We start from the raw sequence: 25,617 nt of genomic DNA, 5'->3' as shown, positions 1-25,617 counted from the left end.
TTGACACACAAAACCAGCCAGCACACCCGCATTGGGTCAAGTGGTAATTTTGACATTGCATCCAAACTTTGAGCCAGATGTGTGTGTACCACTGCTTGGGACTTCATTGTCTGGCTTCCTAAAAGACTGGGCCAAGGACTGGGGAGACGCTCAGTGGATAAAGTGCTTGCCACACAAGCATCAGGATCAGAGTTCAGCTCCCTTTGACCCATATAAAAGCAGGCAGGCATGGTGGTCCACTAGGAACAGCACTTGGGAGGCAGAGACGGGATCTATCGCTTGGGGGAGCTGGCATAAGCAGCTTAACAGAATTACTGAGTTCTGAGTTCAACAACAGACCTTTTCCTTGATAAAATAAAGGGGAGAGTGGACACTTGACATTAACCTCTGGCCTCTGCACACACATGCACACACACACAGTGAACATGCCTACATACACACAGTAAACATGCATACACACATACACACACACAGTGAACACACATACACACACACAAACCAAAAAAAAGGAAGAAGAGAGAGAGAGAGAGAGAGAGAGAGAGAGAGAGAGAGAGAGAGAGAGAGAACACAAACTAATTACTGGCACTGCGTTCACGCTTTCTTGTCTCTGCTGCCTTTCTATTTACACTGAGATTTTTTCTTTCACTATGGTCCTAAAAGACCTTCTTGTGGAGCCTTCCCTACCCTAGGGACACCTCAGCAGCTGGAGGGGCAATCATTTCTTCTTTTCCGCTTGGCTCTGTTGGCCTTTCCCCGTTCTCCATCACATCCACTGTAGGTCTCTGTGTCTATCAAACAGTGTTCTGAAGGGTCGGTGTTTGGGAGAGTTTCAGCCCCAAATGTATGTGAGAGGGATGCAGTAAAGAAACTGCCAACATCACTGCTCCGTGGTATGGTTAGGAGGTTTTTATATGCGAGAGAGAACAGCCAGCGGCATCCGGAGGAGTCCAGAGCAGAGAGAGAAAGTAGACTGGACATGGATAGGGCTATCTGTGAGAGAGGGGAGAAGAACAGAGGGTAGAGAATAGAGAAAACATAATAAGAATAGAAAGAGTGGACTGGAGAGACCAGCTCAGAGGTTAAGAGCACTGGCTGCTCTTCCAGAGGTCCTGAGTTCAATTCCCAACAACCACATGGTGGCTCACAACCGTCTGTAATGAGATCTTGATGTCCTCTTCTAGCAGGTAGGGATACATGCAGCAGAACACTGTATACATAATAAATAAAGCTTAAAAATTAGCAAAAGCAGAGAACAGTGGGGATAGCAGAGTTATAAAAAGGATGAGTAGCTGGGGGTGGGGGAGTTTAGGGTAGAAAAGAACCTGCAAAGATACATAGATAACACAGGGCCTCTTGCTCTGGTAGTTTATAATAGAATGGTTTGTAAGATGGACAGAAATTAGCATTACAGGGGCTGAAGAAAGGATGCAATTTCCTGCTCGCTCACAAGCATGAGGACCTGTATTCGGATCCCTAGCACCCACATAAAAAGCCAGGCATGGCGGTGCACACCTGTAATCCCAGCATGGACTTTGAAGTGTGTAACAGGTACTGGTGATACTAAGGGAGCCTGAGGGTCAGTGTGTGCTTTGATATGCAACCACAGATTTATGTCAATGGAGAGCCATATGTCCCTTCTGCCAGAGGAAAAGGAAATTACTCTTTTGGCAGATGGAAACTGATTGCATAAGTTTCTGAGGAATGCTGGCTTTTATCTAACCCCCAGAAACCCTATACTCCAGCACACTGAGCACGTTCTGGATATATGGACTGCCTTTTGGAGTTTGGGGAATTAGAGTTTCCTTTGGATCTGATAGTTAGTACCTCTGCCCTTTCCTCTCCAGACTCTGCATGCTTTTCAACCTTGATCTGCCTCCTCAAGGCTTTGTCCATTGTCACAACCCATCATCCCAGCTGCTGAGACACATGCAGTGTTCAGCTTCAGATACCAAATGAGTGTGTCCTGTCCCCTTCTCCTCAGGCCTGTCCTTCCTTCTGACTGGTCCAAGTCAAAACCAGGTACATCATGTAAGATTATCCATCCCCTACCCAGTGGTTCATGGTCAGGGTCTGTACATTCCAGCCCCCTTGAACTTTGAACAGGCCTTCATCCTCCCGCCCTAGTGACCACAGCTTCATGCAGGTAACTGCTCTCTCACTCTTATGGAGAGAATCTGCTGTCACACCTTCTGGCTAAGTCTTACGGCCCCTGAGTGAATGCTGAACTTAGAAGGTAGTGAAACCTGTTCCCTCTACATAAATCCTTCCTCATTCCTCCTCCTCCACCACCTCCTCCTATTTTTCCTTTTCTTTCCCTCCTTCTCCTCTTTTTCTTTCTTCCTCCCTCTCCTCCTCTCCTCCCTCTCTCTTCCCCCTTCCAAGGGTGCCTTTTCTCGTGTATTATTTTTCCCATTTTCCTATGTATGTGTGATGTGAGTACTTTTGCATGTGTAGGAGTACATGTAGGGCACGTATGTGCTCATGCATGTGGAGGCCTGAGGTGGATGTCAGAATCATCCTCCATCACTCTTGCACTCACTGAGGCTGGGTCTCTCAACCAAATTCAGAGCTTGCTGATATGGCTAATGTCATTAGCCATCTTGCTATGGAGATCCCAATCTCCATCTCCCAACGCTGGAAGAGCAACATGCACACCTGGCATTTATGTGGGTTCTGGGGACTAGACTGCACTTTGATTACTGAGCCATCCCTCCAGCCAGTGGTGGTCTGTCTAGGAACACTTCTTTCTATCTCCACAATTCACTAATATTCTCTCTCCTCTCTCTCTCTCTGTTGCTGGAGAATTTCTCTCCAGCTCCCGCCACCAAGTCCCGCCAGTCCCAGAGCCCACTTATAAAATAAACACACAAACTCTTATATTATTTAAACTGCTTGGCCATTAGCTCAGGCCTGTCATTGTCTAGCTCTTACTCTTATATTTAGCCCATTTCTATTAATCTTTACTTTGCCACATGGCTTGTGGCTTACCGGTACTTTACATCTTCCTTGTCCTGATGGCGGCTGGCAGTGTCTCTCTCTCCGCCTTCCACTTCCCAGAATTCTTTTCCTTGTCCCGCCTATACTTCCTGCCTAGCCAATGGCCAATCAGTGATTTATTTACTGACCAATCAGCAACACACTTGACATACAGACCATCCCACAGCACTTCCCCTTTTCTTTTCTTAAAAAGGAAGGTTTTAACTTTAACATAGTAAAATTACATATAACAAAACAATTATCAAGCAAGAATTACAGTTACAATATTAAAGAAGAGATCCTATCTATCTTATATTTGTAAGTTTAAGGTTTTATATCTAACTTATCTTTTATTATAACTAAGGAAAATTGTAAGTATCTAGTCTTTAACCACATCAAAGACCTCAGAAGGATATACTACTACCTGAGAAATGGAGAAGGATATAAGCAACTTTTAGGAGTCTTGTAGGGTAGACAGAGACAGCTGAGCCTGGACAGTTATGCAAAGTTTTCTTGTAAAGTTGGGGCATCTGTCTTCAGCTCATAGGCCTAGAGTCTCTTATTCACTTTTTTCTGTGTCTTGTAGAATGTCTGGCAGTTTTCTCTGCAAAGCAGGAACCTGAAGGACCGTTTTGTCAAGCAAAGTTCAGTGGTCACCTTTCTATGGGTCCTGCATGTCCAGTTGATCAAGCAGTCCAGGCAAGAACAGTTTCTTGCCCAAATGGCTATTTTTGTAAAGGTGAAGATAAACTCCGTATGGAGTGTCTTCGATGCCCATCCTCCTCTCTGAAGTAAATCGGTGCTGTCAGGAGCAGACATGTCTCAGTGTCCAGAAAGTCTAAATTTTTAAAACATTTTAAATGCCATATTCTGTAGGTCTTTGAAGTGTTTGAAGACTACCTATCTATCTGAAATATATCTATGTATATCTAGAAGACTTAACTAACATGGCTACAAATATTATCATAGATGACTAACTATTAATCTATTTTTAATTATCCATTACAATTTTAAATGAGTTACATAAACATAATACCTCAAACAAGAATAGAAATATATATACAGTATAACAAAATTAAGTTTAAATTTGTATCAATAAACTAAAATCTATAGCAATGTAAAACATTTTAAACAAGTTGTTACTCTTTAAAAGTAGGTTCATTAATCTACCCTTTTATTCTATCATATCTAAACTATCCCCCTTTTTGTTTTAGAAAGAGATTGTATTTATAATCAACCTGATTTAAATAAAAATATTGTTTTTTCTCTGTCCCACACCAGAGGGCTCTTCTGATTTGGGACACAAGAATCTCTTAACCATTTTTTTTTTTTTTTTTGAGCAATATGTCTGGGTTTAGAGGGGGAGTGAGCCAATTCCATCTCTAAAGCCAGCTTGGTATATTTGGGAATTTGGGCGTAGCTTCTCTTACTACTTCCTGCTGGAGGGGGGCGCTGTATCTTCTGGAGACAGAAAGAAAATTTTAGGATCATGGAGTAGTCCGTGAGGCTGTATATCTGAGCCAGTTGACTTGAAACTATTCTGGATGTTGAATCATCTGGGCCATGGTGTCTTTGGAGACCTTTCAGGGGGTCTTGGCTGGTCAAACCTGATGTATCTTAATCTGGAACAAATCCATAGTCTCTGGCTTTCTGTGGAAACAAGAGCAGAGACTCTTTTCCAAAGCAACATATCCTTATATCCAAATTTTGAAGTCAAGATACCTTTAAAATATACATTTTGGCATAACTCAACAGCTTTTACAATCAAATGTTTTTCTGCAGTTACGAATATCAAAGAGAACATAATCCAGATTCTCTGTGTGGTAGCCATCTTTACGTGGCTTATTTTTTTATATTAGCTTGAGCCTATTGCTTTAAATTGCAGCCTTCTAAGCCTGAAACGGCGCAGTGGCTGCTGGCTCCGCCCATTTCAGCTTCCCAACATGGCGGCGGGCCGCTTTCCGCCAGCTCTGGGAGCCATAACTCTCAGAAATAGTGGGTCTACACTTTTACCAAAGTAGCGTGTAGCCCAGAAACCTCTTTTTTTGTTTTGTACTAGCAAAGGCTAAATTCACCACACAGTTTAATGTGTTACTTGCAGAGGCCTCATTCCCGCCATACTGCAGGTCGAGCATGCACACCAGGAACCCGCCATAGTAGCTCAAACACGCAGGCTGCCGCTAGCTTGAAAGAGACAACTAGGAGCTGTTTTTAGCTCCGTTTTAGAATCTTTTTACTCAGGTTTTAGGTGGAAACTCTTGCCAACACGTTGGACGCCATTTGTTGCTGGAGAATTTCTCTCCAGCTCCCGCCACCAAGTCCCGCCAGTCCCAGAGCCCACTTATAAAATAAACACACAAACTCTTATATTATTTAAACTGCTTGGCCATTAGCTCAGGCCTGTCATTGTCTAGCTCTTACTCTTATATTTAGCCCATTTCTATTAATCTTTACTTTGCCACATGGCTTGTGGCTTACCGGTACTTTACATCTTCCTTGTCCTGATGGCGGCTGGCAGTGTCTCTCTCTCCGCCTTCCACTTCCCAGAATTCTTTTCCTTGTCCCGCCTATACTTCCTGCCTAGCCAATGGCCAATCAGTGATTTATTTACTGACCAATCAGCAACACACTTGACATACAGACCATCCCACAGCATCTCTCTCTCTCTCTCTCTCTCTCTCTCTCTCTCTCTCTCTCTCTCTCCCTTATTCTCCCCCCTTTAGGATTAATGATCATCTTATTAAGGGAATGAAGGCAGATTGGGGATAAATTATTGGGATTTACACATTTATTAAGACTTTTCTCAGCAGACAACCTTTGATATGGATATATTTTGATTGCATATTTATACAAAATAATGGGTTTCATTATAACACTATGTCTCTTTTCACCATGGCATCTAAAGCCATAGTATGATGCTAATTTCTTTGTGTGCCTATGTGTGAGTGCATGTTTATGTGTCTGCATGCACATGTCTGTGGTGTGGATGTTCATGAACATATATGTGCATATGCTTGTGTATGTGGAAGCCAGAGGTCAACATCTGGTGACTTTCTCATTCACTTTATGCATACATGTATATTTATAAATATGTATGTCTACAGATACACACACACACACACACACACACACACACACACGCAGGATCTCTCACTGAACCTAGAACTCACTGATTTGGCTACACTGGCCAGCCAGCAAGCTCTGGGAATACTTCTGTCTCCACCTTCCCAGCACTGGGATTACAGGTGTGCACCACCATGCCTGGCTTTTTACATGGGTGCTAGGGATTCGAACACAGGTCCTCATGCTTGAGAGCAAGCAAGAAATTGCATCATCTCCTCAGCCCCTGTAATGCTAATCTCGGTCCATCTTACAAACCATTCTATTATAAACTACCAGAGCAAGAATCCTTGTATTATATATGCATCTTCAACACCCAATGATGTGTCTGACACATTAGGAAAAATGTTTTATGTGTTCTGGGCAGCTAATAAATGCTGTGTGTTTGTTATCAGTCATAGTGAGAGGCAGGGGTAAAGAATGTCATGGAGCCAGGTGAGACATAGGGTCTCATTCCTAGGAACTTGATCACTTACCCTGCTGTGAGTGTTCAACTGCTGTTTACAAAGAGCTATTTTTACCTCTTGCTAGTGGCAGAAAGATGGAAGGTGTATGTGTAGTACACACGTGTGCTCATGTATGGAGGACACCAGCCCTTGGGGACAGAGGGCAGAATGGCAAGAAATGGAACAGAAAAGTCAATTTCTTTTATAACAAATCTCTCTCTCCTCCTCCTCCTTCCTCCAGGCACATCGTGAGTTTCTTCCTCATTGTCACCCAGCTGGGCTTCTGCTGTGTGTACATTGTGTTTTTGGCGGACAATTTAAAACAGGTACTCTAGACAAGGTGGGAAGGGGAGGACACAGAAGGAAGCTTCTCTACCAGGGTTTTGTCTACCACATTACTTCATCTGAGTCCTCAAAAACTCATCAATACAACATGGGAAGGGAAAGGCATGCTATCAGGTAGCTTGACCTCCCCCGCCCTCCAGATAGCTACAGATTTCTGAGTCATTACCCTGTGTGTGTGTGTGTGTGTGTGTGTGTGTGTGTGTGTGTGTGTGTGTACATACTCATGCCATCTTAGGAGCCCATACTTTTTCCTCTTTAAAAGTTAATTATCTCAGGTGTTTTATTATAATGATGGAAAGCTGACTATCATAACTGAGTCACATTCTGCCAGGTTCTTCCATTTTAAATAGTTTGGAGCAGTTCATCACTAATAATGATCATAACATGATCTGTATTCGGTTGCTGAATATTTCCATTGTTTTATTTATTTATTTATTTATTTATTTATTTATTTATTTGCTTTTTTGAGATAGGGTCTCATGTAGCCCAGACTGGCCTCAAACTTATTATATAGCCAAAAATGACCTTGAATTCCTGATCCACTTGCCCCCACCCACCAACTGTAGGGATGTCAGGTGTGTGCCAGCATGCCTGGTTTATGCAAAACTTGAACTCTAATCCAGACTTCAGTGCTGTGGGTATCGCTCTATGTAAATAAAGCACTGATTGGCCAGTGACCAGGCAGGAAGTATAGGCGGGACAAGGAGAGAGGAGAATTGAGGAAGGAGGAAGGAAAGAGAGACCAGCTGGAGCCACCGCCAAGACAAGGAAGATGTAAAGTACCGGTAAGCCACGAGCCACGTGGCAAAGTAAAGATTAATGGAAATGGGCTGAATATAAGAGTGAGAGCTAGACAGTGACAGGCCTGAGCTAATGGCCAAGCAGTTTAAATAATGTAAGAGTCTGTGTGTTTATTTTATAAGTGGGCTACGGGACTGGCGGGACTTGGCAGTGGGAGCTGGAGAAAAATTCTCCAGCTACACTTCAGGCCTGCCCAGCAAGCACTCTACTAGCTAAGCCATATCCCCAGCCCAAGGATATTATTGTTTGTATTATCTTTATTGTTTGAGGCAGGATCTCATGTAGCCCAAGCTAGCCTCAAACTCACTATGCAGAAGCTCTTTAGAAAGCAAGCTGCTGTCTGCAAACCTTTATTTATGATCCGTTGCTCACAATCTGCATTTTTATCCGCTGCCTATCAAAGCAAGCACTGTCTTAAGTGGGTTGCAAGCTAAGTGAGTAGTTCTAAAACACAGTGGGCAAACTTCCATGTGACATCTGGGAGGCAGCTCAGGTGTTGGGAATGCACACTGTGGTTAAGAAGCACCATTATGAAGCCCTGGCATCAGAGAAGGCTGCCTCCAGGAGCCATATTGGAGCTGGGCATGCTTGGGTAGCTTGCAGAGTAGTAGCAGCCAAGCTAGGGAGATAAACCATGAAAAAACTTCCAGGCAGGAATACGGGGGACTGGCCCAAAAGAAGCAACTCTACTGGTTATAGAAGACAGTGGTGGCTGCCTTGAGGAAGAGTCCTGACCACTGCATAGAGATCTTTTATGGAGGTCTGTGAGTGCCTGGCTAATTGTCTTAGTTAGGGTTTCTATTGCTGTGAAGAGACACCATGACCACAGCAACTCTTATAAAGGAAAACATTTAATTGGGGTGGCTTACAGTTCAGAGGCTTAGTCCATTAGCATTATAGCAGGCTATGGCAGCATGCAGGTAGTCATGGTGCTGGAGAAGGAGCTGAGAGTCCTACATCTTAATCTGCAGGCAACAGGAAGTGAATTGAACTAGATGTAGCTTGAGCATAAGAGACCTCAAACCTGCCCCCACAATGACACACTTCCCCCAACAAGGCCACACCTACTTCAACAAGGTCATAGCTCCTAATAGTGCCACTACCTGTAGCTGAAGTTTTCCTGTGCTTGCCTGGCATCAAGGTCCCACTGCCATTTATAAAATTCTTGTGTCCCACCCGGTCCTGTAACTGCTCAGATCCAAGTAAACACACAGAGGCTTATATTAATTAAAACTGCTCAGCCATTAGCTCAGGCCTACCATTAACTAGCTCCTACATTTAAACTCAGCCCATTTCTATTAATCTATAAATCGCCACGTTTTCCATGGCTTTACCTATATGCCATTACATGCTGCTCCCTGGACGGTGGACTAGCATCTCCTGACTCAGCCTTCCTCTTCCCAAAATTCTCCTTGTCTGCTTATCCTGCTTATACTTCCTGCCTGGCTACTGGCCAATCAGTATTTTATTAAACCAGTGTACAAAAACATTATCCAAAAAAAAAAAAAAAAAACATTATCCCATAGCAACTCCCTGTGAGCTTATGGGGCCAGTTACATTCAAACTACCACACTAATCATCTGGGGATGTTTCCTAGTGTAGGGAGGAATCATTAAACAAACAAAAAGGCAAAGGTCGGAGAGCTGGGATGTAGCTCAGTTGGTAGACTGATTGCCTAACATTCCCAAATCTCTAGGCTCAGTCTCCAGCACCTCACAAACTGGGAATGTGGAGGCAGGAGGATAAGAAGTTCAAGGTTGTTCTCAGTACATAGTAAGTTTGAGGCCAACCTGGGCTATGTGAGATCTTGCTCCCCTCTCCACAAAAAAAAAAAAAAAAAAAAAAAAAAGCCAAGCCAAGAAACTCAGTTGGCACAATGCTTGCTCTGCATGCCTGACCCCAGGGTTCCACCCCTGCAACACACATGCAAGAAGCAGAAAAAAATTCAAGGGGTAACGACTCATATTTATATATCATGATGTGTGCTTAAGTTAAAATAAGGTTTCAAAATAAGAATGGACACAGTGATTGCCATCTTACAAAATAAAACGAATCTTCATCATGTAACTTGTGATGTTCTGTAGAAAATGCATGGATGGATATATTGGAGATGACCCCATGCTTCTCCACCAGTACTGATGTCAGCAACAGCTTTACACTTTCTTCTTACCTGATTCTAGATTCTAATTGTTCTGCACAGAGCCTGACTCACAGGCCAGCCCTCCAGCCTGTGACCTTCAGTTTTCCCAAGGCTGCATTCAGCAGCAAAGAGAATTCAGTACGAATAATCAATACCAGAAAAATGGATGCCAGGGAGCCAAGGCACCAGACCCCCCACTAAAAATGCAGTTACCTGTCATCAAATTCGCTGTTTCGGTAGCCTCCTTTAAGGTAGTCTGGTGAAGAGGATTTAGAATAAGACGTTTCATGAGCTGGAGAGATGGCATTTACTGCCAAGCCTGATGACCTGAGGTCGAGCCCTGGGTCCCATATAGTGCAAGGAGAGAACCAGCTTTCATGTGTGCACCATGGGGTGCATACATGCACACACAAACACATCAATGAATGTAAATGTTTCCTAAAATTAAAACCAAAAAGAAGTTTCCAATGCCCTACACTTGCTTGAGAGCCCCTGACTTTTTAATAAGAGAGCCTGGATCTGGGGAAAGCACTGAGTCCACCACGTGCTCAGATTTTTTTCCTCCTCTTGCTTTTCCCGTCTCTTCTTCAGGTAGTAGAAGCTGTTAATGGCACAACCATCAGCTGCCACTACAACGAGACCCTAGTTCTGACGCCCACCATGGACTCACGACTCTACATGCTCTCCTTCCTGCCCGTTCTGGGCCTTCTGGTCTTCATTCGGAACCTCCGTGTCCTCACCATCTTCTCTCTGTTGGCCAACATCAGCATGCTGGTCAGCCTGATCATCATTGCCCAGTACATCGTCCAGGTTGGTGCACAGCATCCGCTAACTCCCCAGGAAACAGGGCCCTTGTATCCATACGAGACATCAGGCCCCAAGTCCTAAGATGGGTGTGTTCCTCACCCTTCAGCCTAGGACCCACCTTGCTGTAACCATTCCCTCTTTGTACCATCTCGTCTTTTTAGCTCTCTCATCCCTTCTTTTGTCTCCAAATGACTGCTTTTAATACCAAACCTCCTAGCTTTTCAAAAAGCTGTGTTTGCACGGTTATGGAGCTCCATTAGTAACCCGTTTGCCACACAAGCCTGAGGACCTGAGTTGAAATTCCCGGAACCTGTCTAAGAGCCAGAGTGCTGTGGCACATGCTTGTAATTCCAGCACCAGAGGAAAGGAGTTGAGGTGAGCAGAGCAGGAACAGGAGGATCCCTGAGGCTGACTGACCAGCCAGTCTAGCCAAATGGATGGGCTCCAGGTTTAGTGAGAGACTCTGACTCAAAAATTAAAGTGGAGAGGGACCGATGAAGACACTTGACATTGACCTCTGGCCTCCACCATGTACCGACACATGTACATCACACCTGTATACATATGCTACTTCTGCTTTATGTTGGGGCTATTCCAGGAATCCTCGATTATAAAAATGATTCTGTGTTTCTTTTAACATCCTGGGCCACGGGCCGAGTAGAGGATTTACTCTACCCATTCTGTTCTCTCCTTTAATCTACAGCTCAGAAAGAGAAAAGCAGACTTTCAGATTCAACTAACTGTGTAGGGCTCCCTAGAATATTCTATAACTACATTATGATGATTTCTAGTGCTCATACCCAGTATCCATTCATGGCTGTTCTTGGGTGCTGTTGGGTGTCACTGATCTGTAATGCATACAATATGGTTTAGAGACTTCTGGTAAACCTGCTCCCTTCATGAGACACCGATCTTCCATGCTTTGACAATGCCTGTACATTCCTGCCCTCTGACTCTTGGGTACTGTGCAATATTAAAGTCAATATTTATCATTTTTACCTCATTCTAAAGGCTGGCTGAACTTTGTGGCATTCAATGTTCTCAAACCCAGCTTTCCTCTCAGAGTCCTTCTTGCTTAGGGAAGCTTAAGTGTGCCCATAGAGTGACAGTCTTGTATTTCTCTCTCCTGTAGGGAATTCCAGACCCCAGCCAGTTGCCACTGGTAGCAAGCTGGAAGACCTACCCTCTCTTCTTTGGAACAGCCATTTTCTCATTTGAAAGCATCGGCGTGGTAAGGTTGGAATGAAGGTGGCCTTCCCCTGGACCTGTGAACCAGTTTCTGGGAAGGAGCTATGAGTTCTGGTTTTCTGTGTGTTCTTGGCCATTGGGTTAGACCTGTGGAAATCACACATGGGATAGAGCCACCTCTGGTCTCATTTGGATCGGTTGTCACCAGCAGACAAAAAGTAGGTCACAGCAGAGAAGCAATTAGAAGAATATTTTTGTCAATATGTCTACTCAGTGTTTACCTTCCCAGCAATATGAGTTATCTAGTCTTCTTCAAATTAAAAGTAATCAACCAGACAGTGATGATGCATGCCTTTAACCCCAGCACTCAGGAGGCAGAGGCAGACAGGTCTCTGAGTTCAAGGCCATCTGGTTTACAAAGTGAGTTCCAATACAGCCAGGGCTACACAGAGAAAGCTTGCCTTGAAAAAAACAAAAACAAAAACAAAAAACAAACAAACAAAAACAAAAATCAAGACTAGTAAAAAAAAAAAAAATCGGGAGGCAGAGCCAGGCAGGGCTCTTGAGTTCGAGGCCAGCCTGGTCTACAGAGTGAGTTCCAGGACAGCCAGGACTGTTATAAAGAGAAATCTTGTCTTAGAAAACAAAAAACAGGAAAAAAAAAACAGACTAATGATTGTACATAACTTAAATGAAAAGAGTCCATAAATGATACAGGTGTTTTAGCCAGGTGTGGTGGTACACGGCTTTAATCCCAGCACTCGGGAGGCAGAGGCAGACGGATTTCTGAATTCAAGGTCAGCCTGATCAACAGATCGAGTTCCAGGACAGCCAGAGCTACACAGAGGAGCCCTGTCTGAAACCACACACACACCCAAAAAATATGGGTGTTTTAACCTGAAAAAGAGGTGTGTGTTTACAATCGATTGTGGGCTGGGATGTAGCTTAGCCAGTGAAGAGCTAGCTCCCCTGAGTGTACAAAGACCTAAGTTCCATCCTCAGCACCACATAAAGTGGGGATGATGGTGCAAGCCTGTAAACCCGGCCCTCGGGAGGGGGAAGTAGGAGGATCAGGAGTTCGAGGTCGTCCTTACTGCCACAGCATTTTCACAGGCAGCCTGAGCTACATGAGACCCTGTCTCAAAAAAAAAAAAAAAAAAAAAAAAACACCAAAACGAAACAAAAGGTAATTCCTTTCCTCCGTGTCGAAGGGCTGCATAACAATACTGAGACAAGCATCTTCTCAGCTTCATTCAGTCACGCTATTCTCTGCTACTGCCTGCATCCCTCGCTCAGTGCTCATACGGCACAGCAGCCACTGAGGGGTCAGGTTGGTGCCACCTCTCATCGGCTCACCCACTGGGGGCACCTGAACTGTCTCTAGTCTGTAACATCTGTGAGTAATGCGCCTGACTCTGAGAACTAGTATACGGGTCGTTATGTAGATTTAACGTTTTCTTCTCTAGGAAAAGGCTTCTGGGTCTCATAGTTATAGAGGTTTATAAGAAACTGCCCAGCGGGTTTCAGAAAGACAGTAATTTTGGTCGGATGTTTGTTTGTCCTCGCTCTGAGTGCTGGGGGCTGAAACTGGATCCCAGCGGGCTAGGCAAGTGGGTCTACCACTGAACTCCACCCCACCCCCAGCCCTGACTGGCATTTTTCACTTGGGTCAGAACATGTGAGCATTCTTGCCCTTCTGCATACGGGCCAGCACTTGTCTGGACTGTCAGTTCAGCGTGGATGTGGGAGGATGCTGGGAATTGAACCCAGGACCTCATGCATGCTAAGCAGCGCTCCATCACTGAACCGTGCCCGTAGCCCCAATATATTTTTATTTCAACCATTCTAATAGACATATAATAGTATTTGATTGTGGTTTAATTTGCATTTTAGTAATAACTAGTGATAACTGGTTACGAGTATCATTTATACTTTTTTATACATCTTTAATTGTTTGTTTTTAGTAGTGTGTGCGTGAGAGTGAAGGTGTGCATGTGGGGTCAGGGGTCAGTTCTCCCCTTCACCTTTTGAGGTGTCTCTCTTACTGCCTCGGCTGCTCTTGGGCCCTCAGGCTAGCTGGCCCGTGAGCTTTCTGCCGATTCGCCACGATTACAGCTGTGTGCCACCATATCCAGCTTTTTGTGGGCTCGGGGAATTGAACTCAGGTCATCAGGCTCTCCCAGCGAGTGCTTTCCCCACAGAGCCATCTCATCGGCCTTCCTTCATGCTCTTTAGTTAGCACTTGGATGTCTTCTTTGTGAGCTATTCAAATCTTGTTTTGTTGTATTTTTTGTTTTTTGAGGCACGGCCTTGAGGTTTCCCTGACTGGCCTTGTACTCATGGGAATCTCCTTGCCTCTGCCCCCAAGCTGTGTGTATGCCACCATGCCCAGCCTGTACAAATCTTTTATAAGTACTTCTTCATCTGAGTTCACCAGCTTCTAGCCAATCTCCTTTTAATTATCCTCTGGCCAGAAAGCCTGGCTTTTGTCTCCCTATGCTTGCATGTACTTCTTGTGTTTCTTCCATGTGTTTCTCAGTGGCTTAAACACACACACACACACACACACACACACACACACACACACACACATACACACACACACACACACACACACACACACACACACACCAGAATGTGGCTCTGTGGCTGGGACTTGCCTTTGGGGACATGGTCTGGCAGAAACAGAGAAACAGGAAATCGGGGTTCCTGTCACACTCTCCATCCCACAAGGGTCCCTTTTCAGATCGACCTGCTAAGAAGAAAAGGTGTCCCATGGAGTGGTTTCCATCCTCAACCACTGAATCATCCCAGGATTGGGGCCTCCCTTGAGTTTAAACTCATGGAGATAGGAAGAAAAAATATCCTGAAACTCAACATTATGATGGCTATCCCCGTGCCAAAACTGGAAACTTCACCTTACACAAAAAGCAACCCAAGGACCAGCAAGATGGCTCGGCCGGTAAAGGTGCTTGCCTCCAAGCCTGACGGCCTAAGTTCAATCCTTGGGACCCACATGGTGGAAGGAGAAAACCGATTCCCGCCAGATTGTCCCCTGATCTCCGCACACACATGGAATAAATAAATGAATGTAATTTTTAACATCTTAAAAAAAAGAAAAAACTCAAAATGGATCAAAGACATTAATGGAAGACTGGAAAGTCTCAGACTTCTAGAAGAGAATGCTGTGGGGGTGGTCAGACACAGTGGTGGGTCAGGGACTGACTTTTCTGGGTAGGACTCCAAAGGCACAGAGAACAAAAGTATACTGACAAATGGGGCGACATCTAAGAGCATCTTCAGAGCATAGGAAGGAGCAGAGGGAGACGGCCTTCAGAACAAGAGGCGCATGTTCACACGGCCGGGGGCTGGCACCCAGGATGAGGGCTGACACCCAGGATGTATAAGGGACCCGGCCAACAGCAGCAAAGCAATCCAGCTGCAAAACGGGTAAATGACCCAAGTGGAGACTTCTAGAAGAACTACAAATGGCCATCAACTACATGAAAATATGCACCTTCTCATCAGCCATTGGGTGTGACGGTGAGGTATCTCCTCACCCCTGTCCAAATGGCGATTGTCATAAATCAGAAGCTCCAAGATGGCTCTGTAGTTAAGAGCACTGGCTGTTCTGGGAGAGAACCAAGATTCGCGTCCCAGAACCCACATCAGCTTGTAACTGCCGCTCCAGGAGATCCATCGCCCTCTTCTGGCCTCCACAGATGTAGCAAGGAGTGTTAGAATTTCCTTCATTTTAAAACAGATTTATTTCTTTTTATTCTATGTGTATGAGTGTTTTGCCTGCATGTATATATGTACACTGCATGTGTGTCTAGTGCCCACAGGGACCAGAAGAGGATGTCGGATCACATGGTACTGGAGTTACAAGTGGTTGTAAGCTGCCTGATCTAGGTGCTGGGAACTGAATCTGGGTCCTCTACAAGAGCAGCTAGTGCTCTTAACTGCTGAGCCCCAGAATTTCCTCCTTTTTAAAGGCTGTATAATATTCCACTGCATGGATGTACCACATTTTCTAATGATGGATGCTTGTCTGCCGCCCACCTTCTGATCATGAATGATATTAACATGCACAAGAGCATACAAGCATCTTTTCAAGTCCCTTCTTTGACTCATTTGGGAACACGCCAGAGGCAGCAAGGCTTTCTCTTCTTTGTGCTCCTGGTTGATACTGCTACTGCTATTGTTGTTGTTATCCTATCCTTACAATGTGATGTCCCTGTAGGTCCTGCCTCTGGAAAACAAGATGAAGGATGCCCGCCGCTTCCCAACCATTCTGTCTCTGGGGATGTCCATCGTCACCACCCTGTACATTGCCATCGGGGCCTTGGGCTACCTGCGGTTTGGAGATGACATCAAAGCCAGCATCACTCTTAACCTGCCCAACTGCTGGTACCTACACGGCTCCTGGGTGGTCGGGATTGAGAGATGTGTAGAAACGTGTCGCTCTCTTCCTCTCCCTATCAGAGCAGGGAGACCCAGGTCTAGAGACACTCCCATTGGGAGAGATGGAGCCACCACTGGAACCTTGGGCTACAGGGGTGTGTCCGCACAGCCTCCAGGTTGAGTCGGGTCTTGGTAGCTTAGTGCGAAGGAAACACAGCTAAGAGGAAAGGACAGAAGGAAAGCGAGGGTCCTTGGTCGCCTTGCGGGAGAAGATGGGAGTGCTGGAGGAAAACCAAAGGCTTCTGTCTGTGGGTTGGAACCTTCTGGTCCCCCTCCTCAGGCTCATGACTAAGTGTCCGTTGCCACTGGACACCCCCACCCACCCCAAGCCAGGGGAGCTAGTGTTGAAAACTTGAAACAGGGCTGTGGAGAAGGTTTAGCAGGTAAGAAAATTTGACATGCAAGCATGAGCACCCCAAATCCAATCACAACACCCCCCCAAAAAAGCCAGGCATGTGCCCATAATCCTAGCACTGGGAAGGAAGAGCCAGGAGGACCCCCGAGTTTCACTGCCCAGCCAGCCGGGCTGAATTGGGGAGCTCCAGGTTCAGGGAGAGACCTTGTCTCCAAAAAATAAAGTGCAAAGGAACTGAGGAAGACATCTGACATCAACCTCTGGCCTCTACATGCGTGTGGCACACACACTCACATACATACATATCACACACACACACACACACACACATGCACACGCACACACACGCACGCGCGCGCGCGCACACACACACACACACACACACACACATACATACATATCACACACACACACACACACACACACACACACACACACACACACACACACGTTTAACTCCCTTGAAGCCTCGCTCTTCTCCCTGCCCTCAGCTTCAAGCCCGCCCACGACCCTGCTTCTCCTTTCCTGTCTGCACACAACCCACAGATAACATCTTTCCCTCTCAATTATTCAGGACTTGGCAGGTCTCCAAACTAAGCTGAGCACTTGTTGAGGGCTCCTGATATACCGCGTACCTGGGGGGCACAGACAATTCCTAGACTCTAATCACAAAGGACTTTAGACCCAGGCTTTGGGACCCTGGCCACTTACCTGTTGAGTCGTCCTGGGAGAAGTATCTAGTGTCAGCCTGTCTGTCCTCACTTCCCAGAGTGATCTGTCAAGACACCACGTGTGCACGTGCTCAGGGCTGCTGGCCTCTCATCTACACAGCCCTTCTCTCTGCTACCATCATACCCTCCATGCTTCTCTGTCCTCTCCAGTCTGGTGAGACTCCTCTGTACTTGGAGAAGGAAACACAGACCCAGGGGACTGTCCCAAAGTCCGAGGCTGCTGTCCCCAGGAGGCCAGGTGTGGGGTGTCAGGCCATGGAGAACATGGCTGTATGTCTTGCAGGCTGTACCAGTCAGTCAAGCTCCTGTATGTTGTCGGCATCCTGTGCACCTACGCCCTGCAGTTCTACGTCCCGGCGGAAATCATCATCCCCCTTGCTGTCTCCCAGGTGTCAAAGCGCTGGGCACTGCCTGTGGATCTGTCCATCCGAATCGCCATGGTCTGCCTCACATGTGAGTAGAACAGAGTCTCAGGGAGCCTCCTGGCCACTTCCCGAGAAGTGTGTGTGTGTGTGTGTGTGTGTGTGTGTGTGTGTGTGTGTGCATTCATATGTGTGCATACATGTAGAGGCAGAAGACAAGTCCAGTGACATTTTTCAGGTACTACCACTTTTTTTTTTTTTAAATTATGGTCTCTCATTGGCCTGGAATTCACCAGTTAGGCTAGGCAACATAGCCAGCAAGCCCCAGAGATCAACTTGCCTATGCCTCCCCAGTGCTGGGGTTACAAGAGTACCCCACCATGCCTGGTTCTTTTTAACATGCGTTCTAGGGATCCAGCTCAGGTCCTTGTGCCTACAAGGTAGACACTTGACTGAGCCCTCTCCCCAAGCCCCATTTAAACCATTCTTACATGTGCCCTAATTAGACAGGTGTGCTGACGCCCAGCCAAAGGATGGATTCATTGATAGCCAGTGTGTTAAATAATAATCAGGATACAGAGTGTGCAAGGCACTGTGGTAAACCCTTCCTCGGCTATATTTCATAGCATTTATTCAGTCCCCATGAGAATGCTTGTAAAGGACGACACCGTCCAATAACTGACCGGTGAGTGATGGGAGCTGGGGACATGGCTTAGTTTCTAAGTATTTGCCTAGCATGCATTCATTCTTCAGAACCTCATAAAGAGGGTGTGTTGATGCATTCTTGGGATCCCAGCGCTCTGGAGGTGGAGTCAGGAGGATCAGAAGTTCAAGGTCACCCTTGGCTACATAGCAAGTTCGAAGCCAGCCTGAGTTACATGAGATGCTTTCTCAATAGTTAATAGTAGTAATAAAGGCTAGTAAGATGGCTCAGTTGGTAGACACTTGCTCCCAAGCCTGACAACCTGAGTTCAGTCCCCGGAACACACATGGTGGAAAGAGAGCCTCAACTCCTGAAAGTCGCCTCAGACTTCTACACACGTGCTGAGGCACACACTCCACATACATACACTCAATAAATAAATGTAACTAAATTAAAGAAATATATTAATGAAGAAAAGCAAGCAGGATTCAAACCCAGGTCATCAGAGTCCAGAGCCAGCACCTCCCACCTCCAAGGCTGGCACTGAAGGTAGGAGCCAGGAGAATGCTCAGGCAACAAGTGCTATTGGTCCCCCAGGACTTCGTGTAAATTTAGGCCAACATTTAAAACAAGCCCCATACCCATGCTCGTGCAGACAAGCCTAATTAAATCCAGAGGGTCGTTTTTAAAAAGACATGAATGTGGGTGGGGGCTTGTTGAGAAAAAGAGGTCAGGGACAAGTGGGAGAGGGACAAGAGAGGGTAGTTGGGGGTGAGTATGACCAACATACAGTATATACCCACAGGAAATTGTCAAAGGATAAAAAATGAAAATATGCACAAAAATCATTTGACAGGGAAAGAGATGAGAACACACATGCATGAAATAGTAGTAACTGAAGATCATTTGAGGCTATTGACATTTGAACAGAGGTTGAGTAAAAATTGTGACTAGCTAGGGTGTTCTGGAAACACAGCCCGCCCACCCCACCCCCCTACACACACAACTGTCTGCAAGGCCAGCCCAACAGAAGGCTAGCATTGTCATATTGGTATTAGGGAACCATCTGAAACTGGCCTGCCTTCCATTCTCTTTGGTTTTGGGGAATGGTGGGTACTGCTAGGACCCCGTGCTTATGAGTCAAGCCTGCTTCCTTCATTACCTGGGTGTACGTTGCCATCACTTGGACTCTCCTGGATGCAGCTCACAACTGAACACTGTGTTTTCTCTTGATAATCTCTGAAAGAACCCCAGACACTGAACCTAAGTGAGTAGAGAAAATCCCTCCCCACAACCCAACAATATGAACACGTAGTGTTGTGGGGAAACCACCAGTTTGTAGCTGATTGGAAGTCTTTGTTCCAGCCGGCTAGGACTATACTCAGGTATTCAGGGACCCAAGTGTAGCCCCAAATACTTAGAGCAAGAGGCCTTTAAAGGCAAAATCCACATCTCTGTGCCTCACTCTGGAGCACAAGCAGATAGTTTAACAGAAGCTGAGGTAAGTTAGCTGGGCATCCTGACCTCAGGTTGCTGGAATAGAGTTGGGTCATTTTCCACAGAATTCTCCATCAAGGAGATCAAATTCTAATTAAACCTGAAATGGCCTCAGCAAGAATACAAGATGGAGGAACTTCTGCTCTGTCTTGCCCTGTCACACTCAATCTGGACAACAGGAATGAGCAGCATCAACCATTAATGTGTCACCCCTGAGATAAGAACAGGTGTCCTGGGAGCTCTCCACCTTTTCCTTCTTTTTATTTTACATTTATTTTATGTATCGTTCACATGTGCATGTTGACACAGGTGTATAGGTCAGAGGACAACTTTTACCCCGTGTGTCTGGGGATCAGAATCAGATCATCAGACTTAGCAGCCCGTGCCTACCCCCACAGAGCCATCTCCCATTTGTTTGTTGTTGTGGTTTTAAGTTTTCGATTGTTGTTGTTTTGTTTTTATGGGGTCTGAGTATGTATCCCTGACTAGCCTAGATCTTACTGTGTAGACCAGGCTGGCCTGGAATTCACGGATTCACCTGCCTCTGCCTCCCAAGTGCTAGGACTAAAGGCAGGCAACACCACACTCTGCCTTTTTTTATTTATTTCATTTTGTCCCTTTTTATACAGTCTCATGTAGCTCAGGTTGGCCTCTCACTAAACTAGGTAGCCAAAGGAAACCTTGAGCTCCTGATCCTCCAGCCTTCACCTCCAAAATGCTGGGGTTGTAGGCATATGTCACCATGGCAACTGGGGATCGATGCCGGGGATAGAACCAGGGCTTCCTGCATGCTAGACAGGCATTCTTCCAACTGAGCTACATCCCCAGCCCTCAGCTTTTACTTGCAAAACTGAACGTCTGAGGGAGGTTTGGTTTCTTTTAAAGGTGACTTCAATAACAACCTCTAAAGGCACTGGCTTTAAACCTGGGATTCTCCATCTGTCCCCCTTCCTCTCCCATAGGCATGCTGGCCATCCTCATCCCACGCCTGGACCTGGTCCTCTCCCTGGTGGGCTCCGTGAGCAGCAGCGCCCTGGCCCTCATCATCCCGCCCCTGCTGGAGGTGACCACCTACTATGGGGAGGGCTTGAGCCCCCTGACCATCATCAAGGATGCCCTCATCAGCATCCTGGGCTTCATGGGCTTCGTGGTGGGGACCTACCAGGCCCTGGATGAGCTGATTGAGTCGGGGAACTCTCTCCCCATGTCCAACGCCACTGTGCTTGTTCAATGACAGAGCCTCCCCTCACCCACGGTGACGTACATTGTCTATCGTTTTACTTCCCCTTGTCTCTGGTCCACGACGTGAAAAAACAGGACTCACCAGATACAAAGTGTAGCTGGTCATTTAAAAAAAAAAACAAAAACAAAACAAAAAAAAAGCCAAAAGCAAACCTCATCCTCTAGTCTTCCTCACAGTAGAGAGCTCTCTTATGGAAGCTTTTGGATTCCACCCTCCTGTTTTTTGGTCATTTATCTAATTTCATACCTTGAGTGGAGCTATGCAAAAAGAAGCCACTAGGAGGCAGCAAGGACCAGCTTTTGGAGATCTCCGGCTCAATCTTTGGTAAACAGGTCACGTCCTTTTCCTGGCAGTGACTGGGAACACTTATGATCAAGATAGAGGGGGCTGAGGTGAGTCACAATGCTCAGGTAAAAAGGCACCGTCTGTATTACAGATAAGGGCATTGAACTTTCTAGACCACTGAAGTTTTAGCCCAACTCAGAAATCCAGCAGTGAGTAAGAAAAAAGCCGGGTCAAGCTTATGAGCCAAGGGCAGCAGACACAGACATCACTGGAGTAGGTTTTTATTTCTGAATTCTTGCAATGAACATCCTCGATTACCTACTGGGCACAGACATAATACATGGTTTTTATCTAATAGTTTAAAAGTGTTATAAATCCCCTGTGACAATGTAGTGTGGCAGCTTCGTCTACCAAATGGTGGTCTACATGTCATCTTGTAACTGGCTTCGGCCGACAGTAAATGTGGTATAAATGGAAATTTGGTGATGTCTTCTACCCTGAGACTGCCATCTCTTTCAGCTCTGTGGAGCTGACTTTTTTAGGGGTGTGTGTGTGTGTGTGTGTGTGTGTGTGTCCTCAAAGGCCACAGGAAGATACCAGCTCTCCTGGAGCTGGAGTTACAGGTGGTTGTGATTGAACTCAGGTCCTCCGCAAGAGCAGCAGGCACTCTTAACCACTGAGCCACCTCTCCAGCCCCTGATCTTATTGTTGAGACCTAACCAGCTGTAACTAAATCTTGGAACGCATAACGTAAGAAGCACTGATGTAAGGGACAGATGCCAGGGAGGGCTCATTAGCAATTATCCACATCATCTCAACTACTCATGAGCAGAGCTGAGTGACAGCTCTCTTTTCAAGTTGTTAGTATTGTCTGGTTATTCAGACATAGCCATTCGTGTACACGTGACTTTTCCCCATCTCCACTAAAGAACCCTTCCTCCTCCTCTTCCTCTTCCTCCTTTGAGGCAGGGTTTCCTTGCTATGTGGCCAAGGCTGTCCTTGAATGCCTGTTCTTCCTGCTTTCCTCTCCCGGGATTACAAATGTGTGCCACCACACCCAACTCAACTGCCCTTTCTTTAACTTTTGGGGCTCGCTGTTGGTTCAGGGAGTACAGAAGATCGTGTATAACCACCTTGAAGACACACCCACAGGTGAGGTGTGTTTCCAGACAAGGTTGGCTGAGAAGCGAAGACCCATCTTGGATATGGGCAGCACCATCCCATGAGCTGGGCTGTGAACTGAATAAAAAGGAAGAAACAAGCTAAGTGTTGGCATTCCTTTCTCTCTGCTTCCTGACTGTGAATGCCACATGATTAGTGCCTCATGTTCCTGCCACCGTGCTGTTCCCCCCATGATGGACTGTGTCCTCAAACTGGGAGCCAGACTAACCCCTTCCTTCCTTGAGTGGCTTTTGTTGGACCTGTGGTCACAGCAGTGAGAACAGTTCCTGAGGTATGGATATATCGCTGTGTTCAGATGAGCCAGGCTCAGAAACATCAGTTAGCTGAAGACCCATCATAGAGAGAAGAGGGTGTGGGACCCAGGCATTTGTCGTCACAGCTCCCTGCTGCTCTGCCAGGCCTACAGGTCTTTGAGCAAAGTGAACGTGAAGTTAAAAAGGAAGGAGAAAAATTACATTGTATTTCTTTATTGTGTGTGTGTCTGTGCACATATACAAATATGTCATGGTGTGTGTGTGTGTGTGTGTGTGTGTGTGTGTGTGTGTGTGTGTGTAAGTCAGAGGACAACTTTGAGAATTTGTTTTCTCCTCTCCCATGTGAGTCTCAGGGATTGAACTCAGGTCATCAGGCTTGGTGACAAGTATTTTTACCCACCGATCCATTTCACTGCCCCCTCCCCCAAGAAAAAACCTGAGACAGGGTCTTGCTCTATAGCACTGGCTAACTTGGAACTTCCAGTGTAGACCAGGCTAGCCTCAAACTCACAGAGATCAGGTTGCCTCTGTCCCCCAACCCCCACCCCATGCACTGCCATGCCCACTCATCCTAAAAGAAGTTTCTGGAAGAGTCTTAGAAACTGCACAGCCCTGTGAATGCACAGTGACCCCTGTGCTTAGTGATAATGGCCTGCACGGTGACAGTGGTAAGTTTTCCCATACATGTACTATTACCATACTCTTCCAAAAGCAGAATTGCCACATGGTGTTGGTGGCTGTCTGGGGGGACACGTGCCAGCACTCAGACACTCTGGAGAAGACTGTTGACTCTAGGGTGTGATTCCTTCTTCCTCATCTGAGTTTTGCCTTCCTGAAACCTGCGAACGGAATTTGTGACCTGTGACCCTGCTCCTTTGTCTTCTTAGCTGTGTGTTTATTCTGTCCTCCTACACCCTGCTCAAGTTCAGACTCCTTAACACAGAACCACAGGAAAGAGGAAGGTTTAGTCACCACAGGGGGACTGTCAAAGGGTTTCACCACTGAAAATGGGCATGTTTGAGTTCCTCAGAACAGAAGGGCAAAACCACCATGCGACCCTGCCGGACTCTTCTATTTTTTGATATAATATTTGCATTAATTCCTTGAGAATTTCACACATGCATACAATGTATTTTGAGCATATTCTCCTTTTCCCTCATGACTTAGTTGGGGTTTCTATTGCTGCAAAGAAACACCACGACCAAAAAGCAAGTTTGGGGAGGAAAGGGTTTATTTGGCTTACACTTTCACATCATAGTCCATCACTGAAGAAAGCCAGAACAGGAACTCAAGCAGGGCAGGACCCTGGAGGCAGGAGCTGATGCAGAGTCCATGGAAGGGTGCTCCTTACTGGCTTGCTCTCCATGGCTTGTTCAGCCTGCTTTCTTACAGAACCCAGAACCACCAGCCCAGGGATAGCCTCACTCACAATGGGCTGGGCCCTCTCCTGTCAATCACTAATTAAGAAGATACCTTACAGCTTGCCTACAACCCAATCTTAGGGAGGTATTTTCCTAATTGTGGTTCCCTCCTCTCAGATGACTTTAGCCTGTGTCAAGTTGGCATAAAACTATCCAGCACATCCCCTCAATCCTTCCAGATCCACCCTCACTCTCCACTTCCTCCCAATCTTGCTTCTTCTTCTTCTTTTTAATTACCCACTGAGTCCAACTTGCACCACCCATACACTCGTGGGTGTGGGGCCACCCATGGAGCATGTACATCCTATCACGGCCTTAAAACTGGCTCTTCCTCCCTTAGAAGGCATCAATGCCAAGTAGCTCCTCAGCTAAGGGTGAAGGTTTGTGTGTGTGTATATGAGAGAGAGAGACAAAGACAGAGACAGAGACTGAGAGAGAGAGAGATTTCCTTTGCCATTGAGGAGTAAAAGGGACTCACATTGCCTTCTGTGGCGGGATTAAAGGTTGCAGGGAACAAGTGTCTCTCAAGGTTGTCACAGCGAGGGTACAGCTCAAGGGTGTGACAGTGGTGCCCTCATAAGCAAAGCCTCCAGACCACCCCTATAGACACATGAGGAAATCACAGTGCACCAGCTCTGGGAAGGCAGCTTCAATACTGTGCTGATGCCCTGCCCATTCTTCCTCTTCCTCGGCCCCCAAAGATCGGGGTGACCCTTGACTACTCCCTTTCTTTTATACCTCACATATAAAGTCCATCAGCACATCCTCTGGGCTGTCACATTTAAAACAGTACTCACCAGCCAGGGGTGGTGGCGCACGCCTTTAATCTCAGCGCTCGGGAGGCAGATGCAGGTGAATTTCTGTGAGTTCGAGGCCAGACTGGTAAGAGAGAGAGAGAGAGAGAGAGAGAGAGAGAGAGAGAGAGAGAGAGAGAGAGAGAGAGAGACAGAGACAGAGAGAGACAGAGAGAGACAGAAACAGAGAGAGACAGAGAGAGACAGAGAGAGACGAGAGAGACAGAGAGAGAGAGAGAGAGAGTTCCAGGTCAGGCAGGGTTACGAAAGAGACCCTATCTCAAAATGTAATAATAACAACAACAGTAATAATATAGTATCCAGAGGGGATGGGGACATGGCTCAGCAGGTAAAGGACTTGCCGCCAATCCTTACAACCTGAGTTGGAGCAGCAGAACCCGCATGCTGAGAGAACTGACTCCCACAAGTTGTTCTCTGACCTCCCATACACTGTGGCATGTCCCCAAATAAATAAATGAATCTTTTTACAAAAAGAGGTAAATTAAAAAAAAAAAAAAAGTAACTGTTCAGAATTAGCCCACTTTGTCTCCCTACCGTCTCGC

General features: G+C 46.1%; 1 protein-coding gene across 1 annotated transcript in view; it reads left to right on the top strand.

Moving 5' to 3' along the window:
- Window positions 1-21,236, top strand: part of Slc36a2 (solute carrier family 36 member 2) — a 31,682-nt gene extending 10,446 nt beyond the window's left edge. Inside the window, exons 5-10 of the mRNA XM_059270586.1 lie at window positions 6,784-6,868; window positions 10,420-10,638; window positions 11,768-11,866; window positions 16,067-16,233; window positions 17,657-17,826; window positions 20,838-21,236. Coding sequence (XP_059126569.1) covers window positions 6,784-6,868; window positions 10,420-10,638; window positions 11,768-11,866; window positions 16,067-16,233; window positions 17,657-17,826; window positions 20,838-21,109 — 1,012 coding nt within the window. The 3' untranslated portion in view covers window positions 21,110-21,236. The remainder of the gene's footprint in view (window positions 1-6,783; window positions 6,869-10,419; window positions 10,639-11,767; window positions 11,867-16,066; window positions 16,234-17,656; window positions 17,827-20,837) is intronic.
- Window positions 21,237-25,617: the final 4,381 nt, after the last annotated feature.

The sequence above is a fragment of the Peromyscus eremicus genome, chromosome 8a (genome assembly GCF_949786415.1).
Source record: "Peromyscus eremicus chromosome 8a, PerEre_H2_v1, whole genome shotgun sequence".
Taxonomy (NCBI): Eukaryota; Metazoa; Chordata; class Mammalia; order Rodentia; family Cricetidae; genus Peromyscus; species Peromyscus eremicus.
Note: the sequence above shows the minus strand (reverse complement) of the source record. Positions and strands in the feature narration are given on the sequence as shown.